Source organism: Halyomorpha halys, unplaced genomic scaffold (genome assembly GCF_000696795.3).
Source record: "Halyomorpha halys isolate HHAL.00 unplaced genomic scaffold, Hhal_1.1 Scaffold126.1, whole genome shotgun sequence".
NCBI lineage: Eukaryota > Metazoa > Arthropoda > Insecta > Hemiptera > Pentatomidae > Halyomorpha > Halyomorpha halys.
In genome coordinates, this window is record NW_027112074.1 from 1,449,220 (window position 1) to 1,470,343 (window position 21,124).

General features: G+C 28.6%; 2 protein-coding genes across 3 annotated transcripts; one reads left to right on the plus strand and one right to left on the minus strand.

Annotated features, from left to right (window-relative positions):
* Positions 1–1,041: 1,041 nt before the first annotated feature.
* On the plus strand, positions 1,042–18,686 carry LOC106678165 (regucalcin). 2 transcript variants are annotated; one of them, XM_014416531.3, is made up of 7 exons: positions 1,042–1,199; positions 9,155–9,217; positions 12,300–12,493; positions 14,287–14,487; positions 15,947–16,162; positions 16,290–16,402; positions 16,701–18,685. In XM_014416531.3, the coding sequence occupies exons 2-7, from the start codon at positions 9,183–9,185 to the stop codon at positions 16,953–16,955; spliced, it is 1,014 nt and encodes a 337-aa protein (XP_014272017.1). In that variant the 5' UTR covers positions 1,042–1,199; positions 9,155–9,182; the 3' UTR covers positions 16,956–18,685. The 2 variants fall into 2 exon arrangements, with proteins under 2 accessions (XP_014272017.1, XP_014272018.1); XM_014416532.3 differs by lacking the exon at positions 1,042–1,199 and having other exon boundaries at positions 9,025–9,217; positions 16,701–18,686.
* On the minus strand, positions 14,092–14,813 carry LOC106678166 (small integral membrane protein 20). The gene has a single exon (XM_014416533.3). The coding sequence runs from the start codon at positions 14,740–14,742 to the stop codon at positions 14,533–14,535; it is 210 nt and encodes a 69-aa protein (XP_014272019.1). The 5' UTR covers positions 14,743–14,813; the 3' UTR covers positions 14,092–14,532.
* Positions 18,687–21,124: the final 2,438 nt, after the last annotated feature.

Here is a 21,124-nt window from a genome sequence, read left to right on the forward strand (position 1 = left end):
CACAATTAACTAAATTGTGAATTTAATGCTGAGTCGTTCCAAAATAAAACTAACGGTAAGAGCTGTTTTATAATATAAATGTAATCAAGAAAATATTTTTTTTAGGAGTAAGCGAGAGTCATGAATATAATTTAATAAAATTGATACCGAACTCATTTTACATTAATCACGAAATATTAGTTTCAAATAAACAAAAAACTTTTTAAACGTTTTATTTTATATCTCCCGTTATAATTTGTTCAATTAGATCCGGTTTGTACCCTTTGGTGCAGTTTATAGACCCCTAAACCACTGCCAAGTTTAGTGTACATTGGTTGAGTGATGTTGAAGTTAATACTATTTTTTTGATTTTTCAAATGCAATCAAATTTTATTTTTCGTTGAAGAAAAAAATGTTAGTGATTCTATTAAATGATTTTTATTCATTAAAAATTAAAAAAAAATAAAATAAAACATAATGAGGATTTCAGTAAAGTAGGTCAACAAAATTTATTTTAAGAAAGTACAAATCATATTTGTTTCGTTGCCTGAAACACTCAAATACCATTTTTCAAAGAAATTAAAAATAAGAATTTTTTACCTTTATTTATTTGGAGGTTTTTTTTTTTATTATTCCGGTGACCATAAAAGAAGTTAGTTGGTACTATAGATATCTTGTAATCACTTCATCTATGTATATGTTGATATCAAAGTTTCAATAGTGTTCAATTAATGTGTATACATCCTCAACTATAGCATTAGCAAAGCATTGCCGGGTCAATTAGTGATTAATAAAAGTAACACAGTATAAAATATTGCTATGGTGCGTATCATTGAAGATGTACTCCAAATCTCTTTTAATCATATCAGAGAGATTCCATTACTTAATGGAAGGTTTACGAAACATTGTTTCAAGGCAAAAGATTTAGTTAATTTGAATGTAAATAAGGCAGTTTTTCGAAACCTGCTCTGATTCCGACGGGCTGTGACCTTTTCAGTAGTAACTCACACCGGTAACAACTGGCTGCGGTAATAACTGGAATAGCGAAGGTGGGGGAGGCAGCACTCGGAAGTCTGCTGAGGACGCCGGTCGAGGAAACGCTAAACTGCACTCAAGGAGAGGACGTGCCGTAAGATCGCCCTGAAAGACAACAGTAGTGGAAGTGTAGTGATGTTGGTTCTGTAGTTCTCTGGAGCTTTAGTGAAAAGGGTTTGATTTTGGTAAGATATAACTACTTTTCTTCAAAATATAATTAATTACAACTATATATAACAATTCTGATCACGGATTTTATCAGAGAAAATGTGGGTAGTGATATAATTTAAGAAAGGATGTGATAAAAAGCTTAATTTTTTTAATATCGTGTTCACTGATGATCTTTGAAAACTTTTACACTTTATTTAGAACTAAAATAGTCTATCTATATTCTAACCAAATTAATAATTAATTAGGGATGTCGTTGCAGGAAGAGATTGTTATCACAGGATAGTTGAGAAGGTTCTCAACTTCCAATAGTTTGAAAATAAAAAAATATGGGAAATTGAAAATTTGAGAACATAATTCAAACCAACGTGTTACCCAAAGAGTTATCAAAATTTAAGACCAATACCTCTGAAGCTAAGAATTGCGAATTTTATAGACGTAATACAGTATTTAAATAGAAAAAAAATTATATGAGCCAGCATTGCTATATAGTGATTGCGATAAGTGAACCAACACTAACCAAATATCAACATCTTCGAAGTTAATAAAAATCAAGAATTCAAATAAAAACCAATACGAATACTTCAGAAGATAGAAAATAGGGATTTTATAGAAAAAATGTTGAGTTTGAATAAATTGTTTTTTACGATTGGCTAAAGTAATATACTTTAAAGCTCATATTTAAAATGGTTAGGAAAATTCAAATATTTCGTTAAATAGTAGGACTATAATATAAAAATAAGGATTATAAAAACTAAAATATTTTAATATTTTTGAGACATCATGACAACATTTTTAGGGAATTTGAGAACTTTGGCTTGAAGGAGATTTTGACTTTCTTCTTTGTGTAATTGAAACATAATTGAGGAGTTTACTATGAAAAGTTATCATGTGAGAATCTCATGTAGCTGAGCTTTTTATTAAAATTTTTTATTTATAACAGCTATTTAATAGTGGAAAATTAACATGTTGATATAAATTGAATAAGTGGTTGTTGCAAAATGTTAATTTCTCCAAAAATATTCACTTCTCAGAAGTGGGAATATTAACTTTCAATAGAATACTCATCAATAATAACTTATTATTTATTATATAGGTCAGTTTAAGTTCATATATTTACTTTCAAGTTTCAATAAATCGATTAAAATTTAATCTTTCTTGTCGATAAATACAAAAAAAAATATTCTGAATAAGGTGAGATATAGTATTTAATTATTTTATAAAGTACATAATAATAAAAAATAAACCACCTTAAACTGTATAAGCGGTTCGCATGGACAATAGTATTTAGTTATGCATTTTTTCAATCTAGTTATGAATATAATCTTGGCTAACATAAAACAGTTCCACTAATATTACTTCCTTTATTATTTCTATATTATATCCATAAATAATATATAAATATTTTTTAAATGTTTGTTATTGCGGCTTAAAATATTTCTTTGTTTTTATAATAAACTGCATAACTCGCAAAAGTAACGATAGATTGATTACTGAATTTAAGATAATAACTACACATAAGATAGTGAATTCTGTCTCATAACAAAACAAAGTGTGTGTATACACATAAATCAATGTATTCAAGAATTGAATTGTAATCAAAATTGCTTGTATGATTCACGAAAATTCTAAAAAAAAAAAAAACTTTAGTAATATAATATTACGCACAATCATGAAATGACTTATAAGCTCTGCTTTTATATATTTAATTGCGATTTCTAAGAATAAATAATTTATTCTGTGAAAGTGATTTTTCAAAATAAATTTAAATAAATATAGTAATAAATTTATTAAACTTTATTTCTATTATGTTCTTCTGGTTGATAAATATGAAATCCTACAATTTATTATTCATTTAATGGGTTAATAGTTTTTAAAATCCTCAATATTTTCGTTCTTACCCGTGTATTTGTCTTTGCAGTTGAAATTATCTCATTAAATGGAAATTTGAAATAAATTCACACGGCATAATATTCAATATAGAGTTTTTCCTAAACCTATCATTTATGGCTAACCAGGAATGTAATTGAATTTGTTACTGGTTTTCTTCATACACAGTTTGCAATATGTGTGAAGGCCTTACATTGTATGGTGGAATATCACCTTTGAATAACTGATCCGCAATAATACGCTTTCGTGCGGTTTTGCATGCTAAGCTAGCTAACTAATTCGGTCAATGTCTCTTTTTTGCGTGTTAACTCATACGTTGTATAATGATTTAATTAACAATAATATTTTTAATAAAATTAACGTAATAAGCCTTATAAAAGAATAAAATATTATTATAAAAAATATAGATATTTACTTTGTTATTAAATTATTTTTATTGAAATTCATTAATAAAGCCCCTTAGAAGACCCCTTCATTGATTACAACCAAAACCCAGACCAGCAAGGGCTGACAACACAATCCTCCCACTTACGCCTCGGTCTATCCCTGGAACAGTTAATTCAGCGTCAATAAACCTTTTAGGAATCGTTCGTTACGAAGCCTTGTTACTTTATTTGCCGACATCTACCTTCGCGACGAACACCTCAATTATACTTTTTTTTTTTATTTAAAAAATCACAATACGGTCCGACCAGATGACAACATCTATCGGTCGGTGCCAAAATAACACATAAAAATGATAGACATAAGTGAAATGTTAATATTACAGTTTAGACTATTAGGGCCTTGTGGAAGCTATACAATTTTCAAGCTAGAAAAGTACAATATGAATTGAGCTCAAGTGATACAACTAATAATGTAATTAACAACTACTAAAATGAAAATAAAGTAAAAATTAAAAATAGAATAATAATTATTAAAAAAAATAATAATTATAAAAATAAATGAAAGGATCTTGAAGTGAATAATTTACAATTAGTGAATTAATATAATAATGAGAATAAAACAAGGTGGTACAGAATATGATACAAATAAAGATCGAATAATATCTATTACTAATCGCACCCATACATTGCTAATTCTAATTTTAATATAATAAATAAATTATGTGGACTTAAGAAAAAATACAAGTAGATATGGTCATTTGGTGAATCAAAATCAATTATAAGGAATACATAGAAGTAAGAAAGTACCCAGTTAAATGTTTCTTTTTTATTTATTTATTTTTTTTTTTATTGATTTATTTATTTGTTCTTCTGGTAAGCGACTATATATCATATACCAGAAAACTGGCTGCAGTTGTAGCAATTCGGTTTTTGTTTTAAATTTAATTTCAAATTTATTGTTAGAAATTACGTAGAGCGCATTGGAAAATTTACAGTGTAATATCTTTATTTATAATTATAACTTTATAAAAACGTTTATTGATGAAATTATTAATATGAGCTTTAAAAATATGTTTGGTACCTTTAAAAAATATCCTCATAATATCGTATCTTTTCTAACTGTTATAGGAATTAATTAATGACGCAAGGTTTAATAAAACATTATTTTAACGACTGGAGTTTTAGCAACAAGACCAATTAACCGTCACGGTAGTTTAAGCTAGCGTTTCTGACTGCCCTTATTTTCATGGCCCGAATACAATCTGAGAACTGAGCCCAATTTTCTTTGTGGTACAAATCGAATCAAGAAAATATTTATATTAAAATTAATTAAAGTAATGAAGTGCTATTTAAATCAGATCGTATTAACTTGAATTTATGTTACTACAAATTCGAACCTGGAAAGAAAATTGAAACTTATTTGCCAGTATTAAGGTAAGGCTGTAAAAGTCATTTCATATTAACAGGTAACGCGACCACTGTGTTATTTATTTTAGAGTGTAAAGAGCATTTTTTCTAATTAAAAATTTAGAGTTTAAGTTTTTCAACATATTAATCAACTATTCGACCATGAATCATAAACTTAGTTTGGTTGAAGAAAAGACAAATTAGTTGTGAAGAGTCAGAAGTGTTTTGTCCCCTATTCGCTTTTGAAAATAATCATGTTCAATTTCACTTGAAAAAACGCAGTTACTATAACTATAAGTTATACTATATATAATATATACCTTATATATACTATATAATATACTGTATATACTATAACTATAAGTTAATATAAATATACTCTGGTATTGGAATTTTCTTTCGCCTAGAGGTTTTTCGCTACCTGTTACCCGTTAGAGGTTTCTCCTGTATTATTTTCCATCTGTGCAGGAATTGTTTGTGGCTGGGTTATATTCTTGACTTGGGTCATTGTTTCTCCAGCTGACCCCTGATTTGTCGGTTCTTCGGGTTTCTTATGATCAGATTCTTCTTCTGACCGTTCTGGCTGTGGAGGTTCATTTTTCCCTACCCGTAATGCCATTTTATTAAAATATATGCGTATATTATCCCTTTTACCTTTTAACGTTCAATGAATAGTGGGGTTAAGCGCTAAAACTAACAAAATAAATTTCCAGAAGAACTATTAACAATTATCTAAAGAATATTCCAATGAAAAACATGCCACTTTATACTCCAATTCTAAAATAGAGAGTGATGATTCATAACTAGACCAGACATCAATCATAATGAGCAAACATAAAGTGAAATACGAAAGAATGGAGTGAGCCTAAGCATTATATTCAATATTTATATCATATCACACCAATTATAATATTATTACTATATTAAATTTATCTACGGGTACATATTTGTGTACGGGGCCCAGCGGTTCTAAGGCTGGATGGGGGTTCCCAGACACGCATTATTTTGAATTTATTAATATATTTATGTATTTATACTATATATTTATATATCTACGTATTTATATTATGTCGAAAAGAACCTGGGTGCCCAGTTTTATATATAAAACCTATATAAAATATGGATATTTATTATATAATGACCTTACTTTTCTTCAATATGAGTACGATATTGAAACAATATGGACAGACTATCCAAATACGGTAAAAGATTTTTTTAGAAATAAAGTTCATAATCGTTTTTACCACCTCAAGAAACTTATAAATGTAAAATGGTAAAGTTTTTGAAGAAAAAGCTTATCAGCAGTACTGTTCAACCTCGCCCTAGAAGTTGCCATTAGAAAAATAAGGACAAACCCGGGTGGCACCATTTACAATAGGCTCACACAACACTGCTGGCTTATATATATATATATATATATTACTTTTAATATGTCTTGCCGCCAGAGGCAATGACTCAGGCGGTTCCTTTGGTATGGCCTCTTATTAGGTACGACATTCCGACAAAAAAACTTACTTTAAATTTATTTCTCCAGCTGGTGCTATAATTTGAGTGCTAACAGACATTGCTACGTATAATGGTCCCTGAAATATAGCTTTCTCAAAGTAAAATCATTTAACTATTGATTTTTCATTATCAAATGTTGCTTTTTATAGAACTGTATCTCGGGAACTAATGAACAGCTCTATTAAGGATCATATTATAGAAAATTTACACCACTTTGAATGTTTTATTAGATTTTCTAGTGTTGTTAATAGTTTTAAAGATTTGGAACTCCGATTGAAAAATTAATTTTAGTTTTGAATCTGTCATAATTTTTTATTCTCCCCTCCCTCTATGTTGGCAGACTCATCAATTTTGACTAGAAATAACCATAATTAGTTTTTATTAAAGTAATCAGAAATCAGGGTGAAATAACTACCTTTTTTCTCCTCTTCACCTCTTGGTGTATAATGATCTCATTTGTGTATTTTGTTTTGGTTTGGTGGGTAATATATTTATGAAAAAAAAACAAAAATAATTTTAAATTATTGGTACACATTTTTTAACGATATTTACATCTCTTAAAAACCTTATAACCGTCCCATCTACATCTTGAGGTAAGGAGTACAATAGAGGAGGTAAGCTGGAAGGAAAAGTGAAGCCAAAAAAGGCTGGCCTTTTAATGGAACGGGTATGTGGTAGAGGAGTAGAATAAGAGTATGAACCCATCACTGCTTGTCTTCTGTTTCAGTTCAGATTACAATGACAGGCATTCTTAACCTCAACGTAAATCTGTGTTCTGAGGGCGTGGTCAACTCCCCTATTTTTTACTTCATTTTCCTTACGAATGAGAGTATGGTATCCCCGTTTCTTGTCTGATATGGAATGTTAATCATATGGTCTTAAAAATAAATTGTAGAAACCTTCATGACATTATTATCTACTACGATAGTACTATTGAATTTAGCAGATAATTACCTAGACCATCGTTTAAATTCCAGACTAAAACCAGAAACAACTGTTCTTATATTTAAAACAATTCTCAGGCCACTGCTGATGTACGGCTGTGAGATCTGGGGAGCGGCATCCTTCACGAAAAGAAAAAACTACAATCTTTTCAAAATAAAGTCCTAAGAATCGTAGTTAATGCTCCTTGGTTCATAAGAAATACCCAATTGCATATGGAGTCAATAGAGGATTACATCAAAAAACAGTTCATGGAGTTCCACTCCCAGTTGCCGAAAGTTAAAGGAGCAGTGACCTACAACTTGGGAAACCCAACCTCAACCCGAAGACTGAAGCCCAGACTGCAGCAGGACATTCTGTTATAAATTTTAATAAATATAAAATTAATTCATAGTCACACTGCCTCAATTTTACTTTTTATTATTACTCATTTTATTTATTCATTATTATTTTTTTATTTATTTTTTTCTATTTTCTTCTCTCGCGCCTTTTTCAAAATAACTTGTTTCGTTTCATTATTAGAGGGCAATTGTTTGTTTTATTTAAGTGTACCAATATCATTATTTTTGTTATTAATTTTACATTCCTCTTTTATTGAGAAGCATTACTCTTATCTATTTATTCATTTTTTTTCTTCTTTTAATAACAATATTGTATATAGTTAGGGGTGTCTTTTGTACGAGACTATATCATCCCCCATAATCAACTGTTAAAAAAATATATATAATATAACGGTTATATCAACCATGTAAGGCCCATACCAGCCCATTCTGGTATAAAATAAAATAAATAAAAGACCATAGTTTCCCGCCCTTTTATTTATCGTTAAAATAGGGTTTAAACAACATTTTGATTCCATGAACACACTGGCGCAAAGTACTTATCCTATGAACAAAGCAAAATTTTAAACTTTGTTTATTAATAATTTATTTTTTAACTTTTTTAACTCGTTGCAACAAATCACACCCCAAAATATTACGTAATAACCTGCATTAAGTTTTTTTTAAATTGATGTGGTTTTAAATTTGTATTTAAGATTGCCCTTAAGAAGTGCCGGATGGCCGAAACGTTGGACTTAAAATGAAATATAGATTGTCTTGAGACTTAAATTGGATAATAATTTATTTTATTCAAACAATAAAATATATTTCTCGGTTTATAAAAAAGTTATAAAATTAATTTTGATAAAATAGGCTTTTTGTTTACGCGTTAATTAAAATCCCAATTTCTCGAATTTTTATTACTGCATCAACTTTTTAAATATGTAAGTTAACAAATATCGTTTTGTATAGGATACAAATATGGAGGATTTTATAAAACCTTAAATAAACAACTTAATTGATCTTTTTATTGAAAGTTCCTCAAATACTCACCAACTTGTGACCACCAACCATCCCTAGCCTTTGCTAAAGAAACCATGTGCTAAGTACTAATACTATGACCTTCATGGGTTGCTATTTTAAATACAGTAAACTAAAGACCTATATTTTCAGTCTTACCAACCTAGATACTGCAACCTGCAACCTCCCCCTTTTCCACTCCAAATCACCATAATCCATCTGTTTACTACATCCGTCACGGTTATCGGTGGTTGACGTAACGATGACTTCCCTTTGACAGATAAATGAATAAAACGCTCCAATACTTTGCCAAGGCTTTCCTACTGGAGCAGGAGGCTCTGGGTGAAGGGGTGACCTTGCGATTCAGTCCGTCTCGAGGTCCGCACGGAAGTGGAATCCGCTATCGCAAAAATACATCAATCCCTTATATGAAACATATTTGTTTCTTAAAAGATGATGAAGTAAAATATTTTTGTAGTTTTGATTTTATTTTTTTCTCAGGGGTGCAGTTTAAAGAATTCAGACAAGAATGGTCTCCTTGTTATTAATCACACTGCTCATCAGGTATGCAACTTAAACACGTATTGAAAAAATAGAAAGTAAGATATATAAGATAAGAGTTTTTTATTGTTTAATATAGTTATTTATAGCACAAATATTACTTTTGTTGCATAAAAACAATGGTAATAAAAGATTATATTTCGTTTGATGTATTCCATAGATTTGTAAGGTAATTTGTAACAAGTAGTAGCTTTAGAGAAGTTTGTAGGATGACTTCAGTAAAGAAAGTAACACAGTTAGCCTTACTATTTTTGGAATAAGTTCAACAAAATTAAAAGTTTTTATTTAATGTATCTTATTCCTCCAGAAGATTTAAAATGAATTACTGTATATAGATATTTTAAGGTTGTAAAAATATTAATATTACATTTACAACTGAAAAAAATATACACAATCAAATAATTAAATCAATTATATATACCTACACACTTTATTGATTTGATTCATTTTCTCCAATATATTTTCTTAATGGTCAAAATTATATTTAAAAGCTATATACTACAGGAAGATATTTTAATAATATACATCTCCATACTTCACAAATCTTTATTTTGTCTCTTGCCATTTGGAAAACCACGATAACGACCACTTTTTTCATTTTCCAACATTAATCTTTATTTTTAAAAAATGGTTCTATCTTCATAAGTATAATTCTAATAAACTATTATGATTTACTGTGTCAAACCTTTAAAACTGGCTTAATTTAAAATTTCTATTACTTTTTGGGTTTAAATTTACCCGAATTAAATTGCCTTCATTTAAACATCCTGGTATAAACTCGCGTACCTTATTGCTGTAAGATTCATTTTGTAATTAATATTTCTAATTTTCCTGTAATATTAGTAATTTTATAATATCTCAAAATTAAAAAAAAAATAATAAGCTTCTGTTATTTTTAATAATTAACTGACTTTTAATCATTTATTTAGTTCATATGGAGTGAAACTATCCATGAGCTCCTTCCAATGTATGTCTAATATTAAATTTGAAAGCAACCAACAGTAAAAACGCTTATTATTTTTAATAGTGTTTTCTTATTATTATTTGTTCTTAAATAAATATTATATATTTTCTGACTAATATAATTGTAACTAACCTCGTAGACAGAATAGAATACAATGAAAACATATACCAGTAGAATACAAAAACAAACTACATCTTTAATCACTATAAAAATATTTTTGGTTCATCATGCATCTAAAAATGTAATTTTATTTAATCATATGAAAATAGGAACTTTGAAAAATCTAGAGATGAAATATAAAATTAAGAGTTTTTTAGTTACTGCTAAATTTTCCACTAAATTAAAAAACTAAAATATTTAAACTTGATAAAACAATTTTTAACATATTTATGAAACCAAAAAGCTAACTTTCTACATCACGCATTGCACGTAAATTGATTAATATACATAATAGCTCTCTAATGCCGTTGCAGACTAACTCAATAATATATAAACATTAATTATTTTATTATACCTCTAGTGTTGTCAAATAATACAATCTGACATATTGTCAATAAGGGCAAGAAGTAATACTGGTGTAAGAAGGATCCAGAAGCTAATAGGTGGAAGTTATAGTTTCGCTTAAATTGAGTCATAAGCTGTGACTGCTTTCTAATTATTTAAACTTTCAGTTGACAAAAAGGCTAGTCACTATTTTAATTTTCAAACACCAGGTGGCAGCAGCTATACTTGCCACAGAGGAAATGAGCTAAATTGTTTGTTACACTTTTAATAATCCTGTTTCTATTTTCATAGACTTACGATGATAGGCTTTTGAACCCTCCATTTGTATCCAATGATGCCATAATAAGCATTAATTCAAATAACCCTAAGTGGCATTAGTTAGAAACAAGACAATTTTCTTATAACAAATATATTTTGTACCTTGCATTATATCAGTAATTTTAGATTAAGGGCTTCATGATCAATTGAATTCTGACAAATGAAAATAAAAGTTATATATTATGGAGTTAAATTTTCCTTACTCCTTGGCCATGGACAAATCAGTGTAACAAAAAGGTGACTATTTGAATGTTTTACCACATGGCCACTCATGAGAGAGCATAATTTTCTTGAATTATTCAACCTCAAACTTTTTTCCTGTCATAAATACCTAATTTAAAAGACTTCCAGTTTTTTTTGGAGGGGTTCACATTTCACTTGAGTAGCAATATGAGGAATATGGAGAATATATGCAACTTACTTTTCTGGTTAAAAAATTTTAGTCTGCACCCAGCAGTAGAGTGTGCAGTTCCTATAACTAGGGATTATGTTATCATGAACAATTTTTTATCTTATGGTATATAATTGTTATACATAATAATAACAAATCATAATTCTTAGAATAATTTTCCAATGTTGTAAAAGAAAGTGAACTGTTTCACCTTTCTTACATTAGGTTGATTATAGATTTTGACAAGCTGTCACATTGTGTATGAAATGTGTTAAAATTATAATATTTAAGAAAATCGTGTAGTTCTATGGAGTTTACTAGAGTACACTACAGACTTAACTTAAATCTGATGTTTTTTCAAGAGAAAATTGATTTGAATACAATTTGAAATAAATGAGTATTTTTAACAATATAAAAAAAAAATTATCTAAGCAATAAGGTAACCAACATAGAAATTTCTTCGAAATACAAAACTGGAACATTTTCTCAAGATCTATTTTGAATAAGGAATGTAACCCATTTACAATTGATGTATCTGTTCTAGATTTTTTAAATTCAATCATTCATCCAACAAAATTAGTCCATTATTTCCAGGGAACTTAAGATTATTTGAAATAGGGGTAAATAATAGCATTAGTAATTATTAAGTACTCAAATGAGATTAATTGGACTTATTGGATCAATAAATGTGTAATTACGTGAGATTTTAAAAAATGATGATTAATTATGCTTCCTCTATAATCGGGATGATGAAAAAGTAAAACAGAAAAAATATATATTTAATACAAAAATTATAACTATGAAATCCAAGTAAATAATTCCATGGGAGAATAATTCTGAAATAATAATAACATAGCTATATAACGTATTACAAAAAATAATCCATTTTTTGTAAATTTTTTTTAAAGCATATCGCAAGCACAGGATAAAAGTGCTGGAGCATGGAGTGCATTTTACATACAGCAGGTTACAGAAATAATGGCGCATTCAGAAGGGCCCCACTGGGTTCCAGAAGAACAAGCTCTTTACTTTGTCGATATTGCAGGCCAGGGAGTACACAGGTATCAACCCTACACCCAACAACATACATCAATAAAACTAAGTATGTTGTTTTCCTTGATATCCCAGTAATATTTTTAATATTTCAGTAATATTATCCCAGTTATTATCAAAAAAATAACTTAATTTTATTTAAAATAATTAAATCAACATAAAATAACTATATTGTATCACTTTCCTCAATTGCATTATGTTAGAATCTTTTAGAATGTTTTTCTGGAAGTATATTAATAAAATTGGAATTGATACAACATAAACTCAAATACTAATAAAACTCTTTTTACAAAATCTGCACTTCAATACATTACTTTGTAGTAATGTTTGGTCTTTTAAAAAATATTTTTATTTTCAAACTAAAGTTACAATAAAGGTCTGGTATAAATATGAATCGTGAATAGACTAAAAGGTCTGAGAGAGGCTCCCCCTCTCCCCTCCCCTCCGAGATATCTATCTCTTATCAGACACAAATTTAAAAAGAACATCTAATTTTAATCAATGTTTAATACTAAAAATATTAATTCTGTACTGCTCCGTGAAGGGTCAGAGGTGCAGTACTTTGTAAGGAAGTGCTGTTACTAGACCAACAGTTGTACAAGGAGGTGATTTAGTCAGAATCATGCTTGACCGCCAGATTTTTACCCTATTGGGGGCTCCCGAACCCAGAGGACTGACTCAACGGCTACAGGTGACAGATAATAATTATCTGTCACAGCCAGATTCATACCCAGGTCCTTGGAGTTAGTAGTCCATTGCCTTACCAATGAGCTACCCACTCCCACAAAGTTTAATACTATTTAGAATCATATGAGTAGAAAATAATTTTTCATTTTTATTCTTAATATTTCTTTTTTAAAAGAAAAATATGTTACAGGTAAAAATGATAAACGTGATATATTTCATTAAAATTTAAGTTAACTGTTATATAGCCTACTTTACAGTAATAATGTTTAATAATATTATTTCAAAAATTTTTTGAGACAAGGTAATATTTATTAAATAAATCAATTTTATATCCAAATCCGTCTCAACACTTTATTTATTCATTTGTCCAACGTTTCGGCCTTTCTAGCCATCTTCAATACAAAAATCCTTCTCACAATAATTTATATTTTCTATTTGCAGGCTATTTTGCCCAGGTCATTTTCTTTATTTAAAGTTCAAACCTCTTTATTTAAAATTTAAAACCATTAACATTTATTTTTGCTATAAGATAATCAACAGTATAAAACACCACACCATATAACAAACCATAAATGGTATGTAAATGAGTATACCACCATGGGGCTGAGTGAAGATTATGAATTAGAACCAAGTTTAGTTTACTTTGCTTTTACTTAAATCAGTAGCTATTAATAAAACTTATTTATGGTATAAACTGTATTATAGTTTAGAAGACGCCCAAAAAAATTACTGATTTATTCTCATCAAACCTCCCCTATATCTCAAAACCTCTGATTTAAAATAAAATCTCAATGCAATTTTTTTTACAACCAGCATATTTCTCTATAAATACATATAGTAGGAATTAAAAGATCAAATTTAAAACAACTTAAAATTTAAATCTATTCCTCAGAAATAATAATTAGTTGTATAAGTGATTTGAAGATAAAATGAAGGGAAAACTAAAAAGAAAAAACAAAAGCCAAGAATATAAACTTTATTTTGATCATAAAATAAAGGTAAAAACTAACGACTTATATACAATGATTTCTCTAAAGATTATAATCAGGCAAGATCATTTTTTTTAATATATAATTTAACCCTTACGTTTTTCTAAGAAAGACTCAATGAGATGTGCCATATTAACAATTAGAAAACATAACAATTCAATTTCAGATGATACTATCAGTGTGATAATCCCTGTCCAAGGCCGAAGTACTGAATTCATAGTTGGATATGGAAAAAAAATATCTCTACTGAGCTGGGATGGCATATCTGATGTGTACACTATTCATCACAAGTTTGAAGTAGACAGAGACAAACCAGGCAATAGATTTAATGATGGGAAGGCAGATCACCAGGGTCGACTTTGGGTAGGCAAGTATAAAACAACATTATGTTACAAAATATATCTAATTATGTTCATTTTCTACCAAAGGGGTCAGACCAAACTTTCATATTCCCGGGCTGAACTTCTTCTTGTCTTATTTGTGCCCTATTTGCAGCTTGTATCTTTCTGAACTCTTCCAAGTTAAGCATAGGGTAAATAGTGATAGGGAAGAGTGCTGCTCCGATGGCAGCAACAATACCTCCAACAAACATTCCATATCTCCATCCTGTTAATTTCGCCATTTAATTCTGATGTAACAACACAATGCACTCAATAAATTCAGGTTATTTAACTGAAACCTCCCTACTTGTTATTAGAGTTTGCAGTGTTGCCAGTGATGTGACGAACTATTCCCTGTTAAAATAATACACATTGGGAACTATCTATTTTTCCCGCATTATAGTAATTTTATTTTTTACAGAAATGAATCAATAAATAATTATCACTGCCTAAAGAAGTGTCAAATATAAAATATTTTTATCAAGGTTTTTTTAATTATCCAATCTAAAAATAATTAATTGATCCATATGAAAACAACTTAGTCATTTTCATGACATGCACCTTCTCATGTTTAATTGTATTTTATTTTTTATATAATGTTCTGTTATGCCTTAATTTTAGCAAGAGAACTAATTAGACACGTAAGATTTTTTTTTTTTTAAAAATGCGGTAATTTTTTTTTTATATTTCCTAGACAATTTACTGATCGGTTATTTATTTTTTTTTTACATCTACCGGGGTTTTGTTTAATTTTTTTTACCAATTAAAATATTTAATACAACTATCCCTTACTTTAAGAATACCTACTAGTAGAGATAATCTCTATGTTGTCATGTAAATATTTTATTCTTTAGTAAAGAAACTATGTTCTTTTTTTTTCATAAGCTTGAGATAATTTAATAAGAAAAGAAGCATTAAAGAAAATTTAAAGAAACAAATTATTAAATTCCCCTAGAAAGCTAACTTCTTCATATACATTTATTTATTTTATTGTTATTATTATTATTATTATTATTATTATTATTATTATTATTATTATTATGAGGCCTTTCTTTAGTGTAAGGATTCTTTCAATCAAAAACCTGTTTTAGAAGGTCCCTCCACTACTGCTGGTCTATTGCATTTACCATTATCAGACCCCTGCCACCAATATTCTGTCACTATATCCTTACAAGCCTAGATTTCCTATTATCATTCATCTGTTTTACCTTCCTATATCCTCTGATTCTATTTTTTTTCTGGTTCATTGTTCAAATTCATTTCCAGTGCTAGAGATATTCTTCATTTTGTCCTGGTTAGAGATCATGCCTCTCATCCAAATAACATTACACTTTCCTTCAAAGCTTTATTTATCAATTTTTCTTTGTTTTTATTTAATAAATTTTAATTATATTAAGCATTCCCACCGCTTACATTTATCTCAGATATTTAATCTTTCTATTATAGGAACAATGGGTGAAGAAAAACCTATTGGAGTTGTGAAGATGAATCAAGGGTCCTTGTTTAGAGTATCTAAAACTTGCACTCTCGACATAGTTATGTCACCTGTCAGTATTTCAAATGGCATTGCATGGAACCAAGGCAATATGTTCATGTACTACATTGATTCACCAACAAGAAAAATAGATATTCTTGATTACAATGAATGTAGTGGTAAAATAAGTAAGTTTATTTTATTCTTTTAATAGAATAAGTTAATTGCTATATTTTTAAAAATAAAAAAGACTTAGGTTTAACTAGACAATCCTTTGCCTTTATCTCACAACTTAAAAATTACATCTTGTTACAGCTAAACGAAAGACCTTCTTTGATTTTGCAAAAAATAATATAACTGGAAGTCCTGATGGTATGACTATTGATGCTGATGGCAACCTCTGGATTGCTGTTTGGGGTGGTGGAAGGGTAAACAACCCAAATCTTTGTTATTGCTCCTCTATCAGGCTATGACAATAGTATTTTATTATCAATTTCTTACAACTATTAGAATCATGCATAGATAATGGTGTACACATACATTTTCTTATTTTTAAGTAATATTTTAATAAGGTTGTACATTGACCAACATGACCCCTTTTGGGGATCCCTTTATGTAGTTAAATAAAAATTATTCTTTATTTATTTGAGCGTGGATAAGATATTGTATTCATAAGTATGAACCAATCAAACACACTAAAATATTCCATTTCTTATTATGTCGTAGGTCCTGCAGGTGTCTTCAAAAGGACGACTGTTGGGTTCTGTCTGGATGCCTGTACAGAGGGTGACATCTGTTGCTTGGGGCGGACATGACTTTGAAACACTTTTTGTGACCACCATGAGAATTGGCTTAAATAGCAGCGAACTTGTACATCAACCTGCAGCTGGTGCATTGTTTGAGGTGACAGGTCTCCCAGCACGAGGTCTTCCATCATACAGCGTATCTAGTTGTTATTTGTCTTTACCAGACATTGACTAACACACAAAACTACTCATTGAAGTTTTTCATACGCTACAGGATTGAGGGCATTTTATAGTCCTAAAAATGATTCTGATTAAACCATTTAGTTTATTCTAGTTTTTAATCACATAAGTTTATGTGAATATTTAATCTAACCAAAATCAAACTTAGGTAAGTACTTTTTGTCAGCATGTGAAAAGTAAATGATTTTATTTACAAGAGGGTTTTCAAAAGTGTTTGCATAATTTTATGAATGTTAATATATTTTTTCTTATACATAATCATCTTTGCTTTGTTAGAACTCCTCGGGAAGACTATTTTGTATAACAATTTCTATAACAACTATTTCTATAACAAGTTTGTAATAATACTATTACTAGTGAAATAATGTAATTAACAAATTTGTATTAGGATAATTTATGTCTGATTGTATGGATCGGTCGACAAGAATGGTAAATAATGCATAAGAAGGTATTGTGTAATAAAGCCAAAACAAGTAAAAAAAATCTTGTTTTGGTTTGGCATCTAATTTCATTCTAAATATCATTTTTATTTGTGAACTCTGCAAGTAGTAAGTGATTCCAAGGTTCTAAGGAATAATTTTCATGGTTCCAAGATTTAAACTCATTGTCAATTGTATGAGATATATCTAATAAGGTTTAAATTATATTTTTACTTTTTATGTATAAATGTCACTGAACAACAAAATTGTACACAGGGTTTTATTTTCTTTTGAGATAAAAAAAGAAGAATTAATCAAAACCTTCAAAAATGTCTAATTGTACTTAATTATCGATATTACTTCATTATAACTAAGAATAAAAAGTATTCATAATTATTTATTGTCTTCCGTTCTAAATTCATATTAATCCATAATTTGATTGGTGACAATATGAGTACTGTTTATATGATTAATCATTTTTTTTTTAAATTAACATTTTGATAAAACTATATAAAACCAGGACATTTCAGGAACCAATTATATAAATTAATTTTGACAAAACAGTCCCTATTAATCGTCATCTAATTTTTATAACAGTTTTGTGGGAAATTAAACTTGAATTGAAATTAACAATGTATTGAAATATAAATAATTGCATGATTAATGGACATATGGATATTTTTAACAAGATTTTCATAGCAAAAAACAGTAAATCCAGAGATTAGTATTCAAGGAAAACTTTCACAACTAAGAAGCTTTAAAATGTGTCATTTCCAGTAACTCTGGTTAACCTTATGTTTCAGGGAAGAGGGAGGATATAGACTCTAAATAAGTTTTTCTTTTTCATTCAAACATTTTTTTAATATACCTATCTAATGGAATCATGAGATTTCATGATGACAGTTCCATCAAAGAGGTGGAAGGATTTTAATGAAAAAAAAGAAGAAATTTAGAAAAAAGAATTAAAAGTTTTATTTCCCACAACACCATCAAAAATGGGATGATGGTTAACTTATTGTTAGGAGGTGAAGAATAACTTGTCATGAAGTGTAAAATTGATTTAAAGTTTCCTGGGTTTTATCTAGTTAATACTGGATGAATATTGTTAAATAATTCAAACTGTTAAAGCTATTTTCAATTCATGGGTTTCATTAATTTGTATAAACCTGTACATAATTGTTTAATATCGTTGTAGTATTATATGAATCAAACGTCCAAATTTAACATTCCAATTGTCTAATTTACATATTCTGTTTGTAGAAAAAAACATTTATGAAATATCTTATTTTATTAAAATATTTCAATACAATATTAAAACTGAATTTATTTTTTTTCACATTCCCATATTATAGTGACACAACAATACAACAGGAATAATTTTCATTGTTATTAATGATTTATGTGCATATCTTTTTATTCTGAATCATTCACTTAGCATAACCATTACAAAATTTATGTAAGTTCATCAATTACCATAATTAAAGAAATAGCAAAAGGAATGGGGACATAAAAAATATATAAATGAAGAAAAATAATATGATTATGTTTTATTTTCATTGCTGATCAAAGCATTATATATTCTCTTAACTAGTCTTATAATAAATTAATTGATCATTACTGACTCTACACATGAAGTAATTAAGAAAAGTAAGTATTTAGTAAGTAATATAAAGTAGTAATTAATAACTTAAATAAATTATATCCACTCCACCATAGGTTTAAAAAATATATGTATGTATTTTTTTTTTTCAATAATAAGATATATATAAGAGGTGAATGAATGAAATGTGGACTAGGAAGAGGGTGGTTGACCACAAGAGCCTGGGTAGAGAAAAAGAGTTTAATTATAGTATTGAAATTGTTAACTTTGATCAATTAAGAACTAATAAAAAATATATTATTCTTTGACTTCTTCCTTCAAACCCGAAGTATCGATGCCAATACCACCAACTGTTCTCTACATACATGTGTCCAGTGACACCCTTCTAAACTCAAATCTACTAAATCATTATAAATCAAATCCTCCTACCTACATTTGGGTCTATCCCTTAGACGTTTGCCCATTAGTTCAGTGTTAATTAACAATTTAGGGACTGGTTCGTTACAAAATCCCACAATGCTAACACCAATCTTATTCCCTGCCATGCAATTGACTTGTTTTAAACCAACCAAACCTTCTCAAGCCTGATTACTGATTCAAACTTTATTAAACATTTTGGTCATGCTCATCCTTACAAGATTTACTAACCACTTTAGTATTCCCTGTTTCAGAAAAATATGATACAACTTTGATGGTCAATAGAATAGTAAGCCTTAATGAAATCTATCGAAAGCTGATGAACTATCCCGTCATATTCCAACATTTTGTTTAATAATGAAAAAATGTTATCCATAGGTAAACAATTTTATCTTAAGCTGCATTGGTGAAATAAGTAAGTTCATTTTAGTCTTTTTGGAAAATAATTTAATTGCTGTGTCATTTTTAAAAAAGACATCAGTTTAATTAGGTAATCATTTTTTTCTTCCAATAACTGAAATACTACGTGTTATTACAGCAAACCGAAAAATCTTTGTTGTTTATTTTGCAAAAAAATAATATAACTGGAAGTCCTGATAGTATGACTATTGATCCTGAAGGCTACCTCTGGATTAATATTTCAAAAGGTGGAAGGGTAAACAATCCAAATCTTTGTTATTGCTCTTCTATCAGGCTATCAAAAATTTATTATAAGGCCCTCTATTTCATAGTATTTTATTTTCAATTGAGAAACTTTTTGTGGCCTCCATGCGAATTGGCTTAAATAGCCGTGAACTTGAACATCAACCTGGAGCTGGAGCATTGCTTGAGTTGACTGGTCTCCCAACACGAGGTCTTCCAGCTTACAGAGTATCTAGCTGTTATTTGTCTTTAGCAAACATCAAATAATACACAAAACTAATTTTTTAAAGTTTAAAAAATATATAGAATGCACTATGTAAACAAACACCAGGAAATTTCAGTGTATAAATATAAATATGTGAATAAAAAAATGTTTAAAATGGGATCATGGCTAAGTTTTTTATAATCAGGTTTAGAAATGACACCTAAAGGTTCCTGGTTTTCATCTAGTTAACACTATAAGTTTATAATCACATAAAAATGCATTAAACTATATAAGCTATTTTAAATTTATGCACTTCAATAATTTTTTTATATCTGTAAATAATTGTTTTATATCTTTATTATATCTTATGACTAAAATGTATATATTTAATATTGATATTGTATGCTAATAAAATGTTTTCCAATTCAGCAGTTCCTTATGTTGATAAATAAACATTCCTCAAACATATTCAATTTTTTTTATCATATTGTCATACTAAAGTGACCCTATAATACAACAGCAATCATTTTTGTTGCTAATAAAGATTTATACACATATCTTTTTATAGTAAACCATTCCCACAATGTAACAATTACAAAATTTAGATCACAATGATGAAATAAATAGCAAAATAAATGAGCACATAAAAATTATATGAATGAAAAAAACTATAATATAATCTTTCATGAGCTTAATCTAACTAATGTAAAATTAAGTTGACGGATTATTACTAAATGCTTACGTAGTTAATTAAGAAAAAATTAATAACTTATATCCAACCCACCATGGGCCTAAAAAAAAATTCACCCAGACTTCAGAATTGGTCCTGGGTCCCAAAAATAATTTTGTGTCAGACTCAAAATGGTTTTGGAGTTATGCTT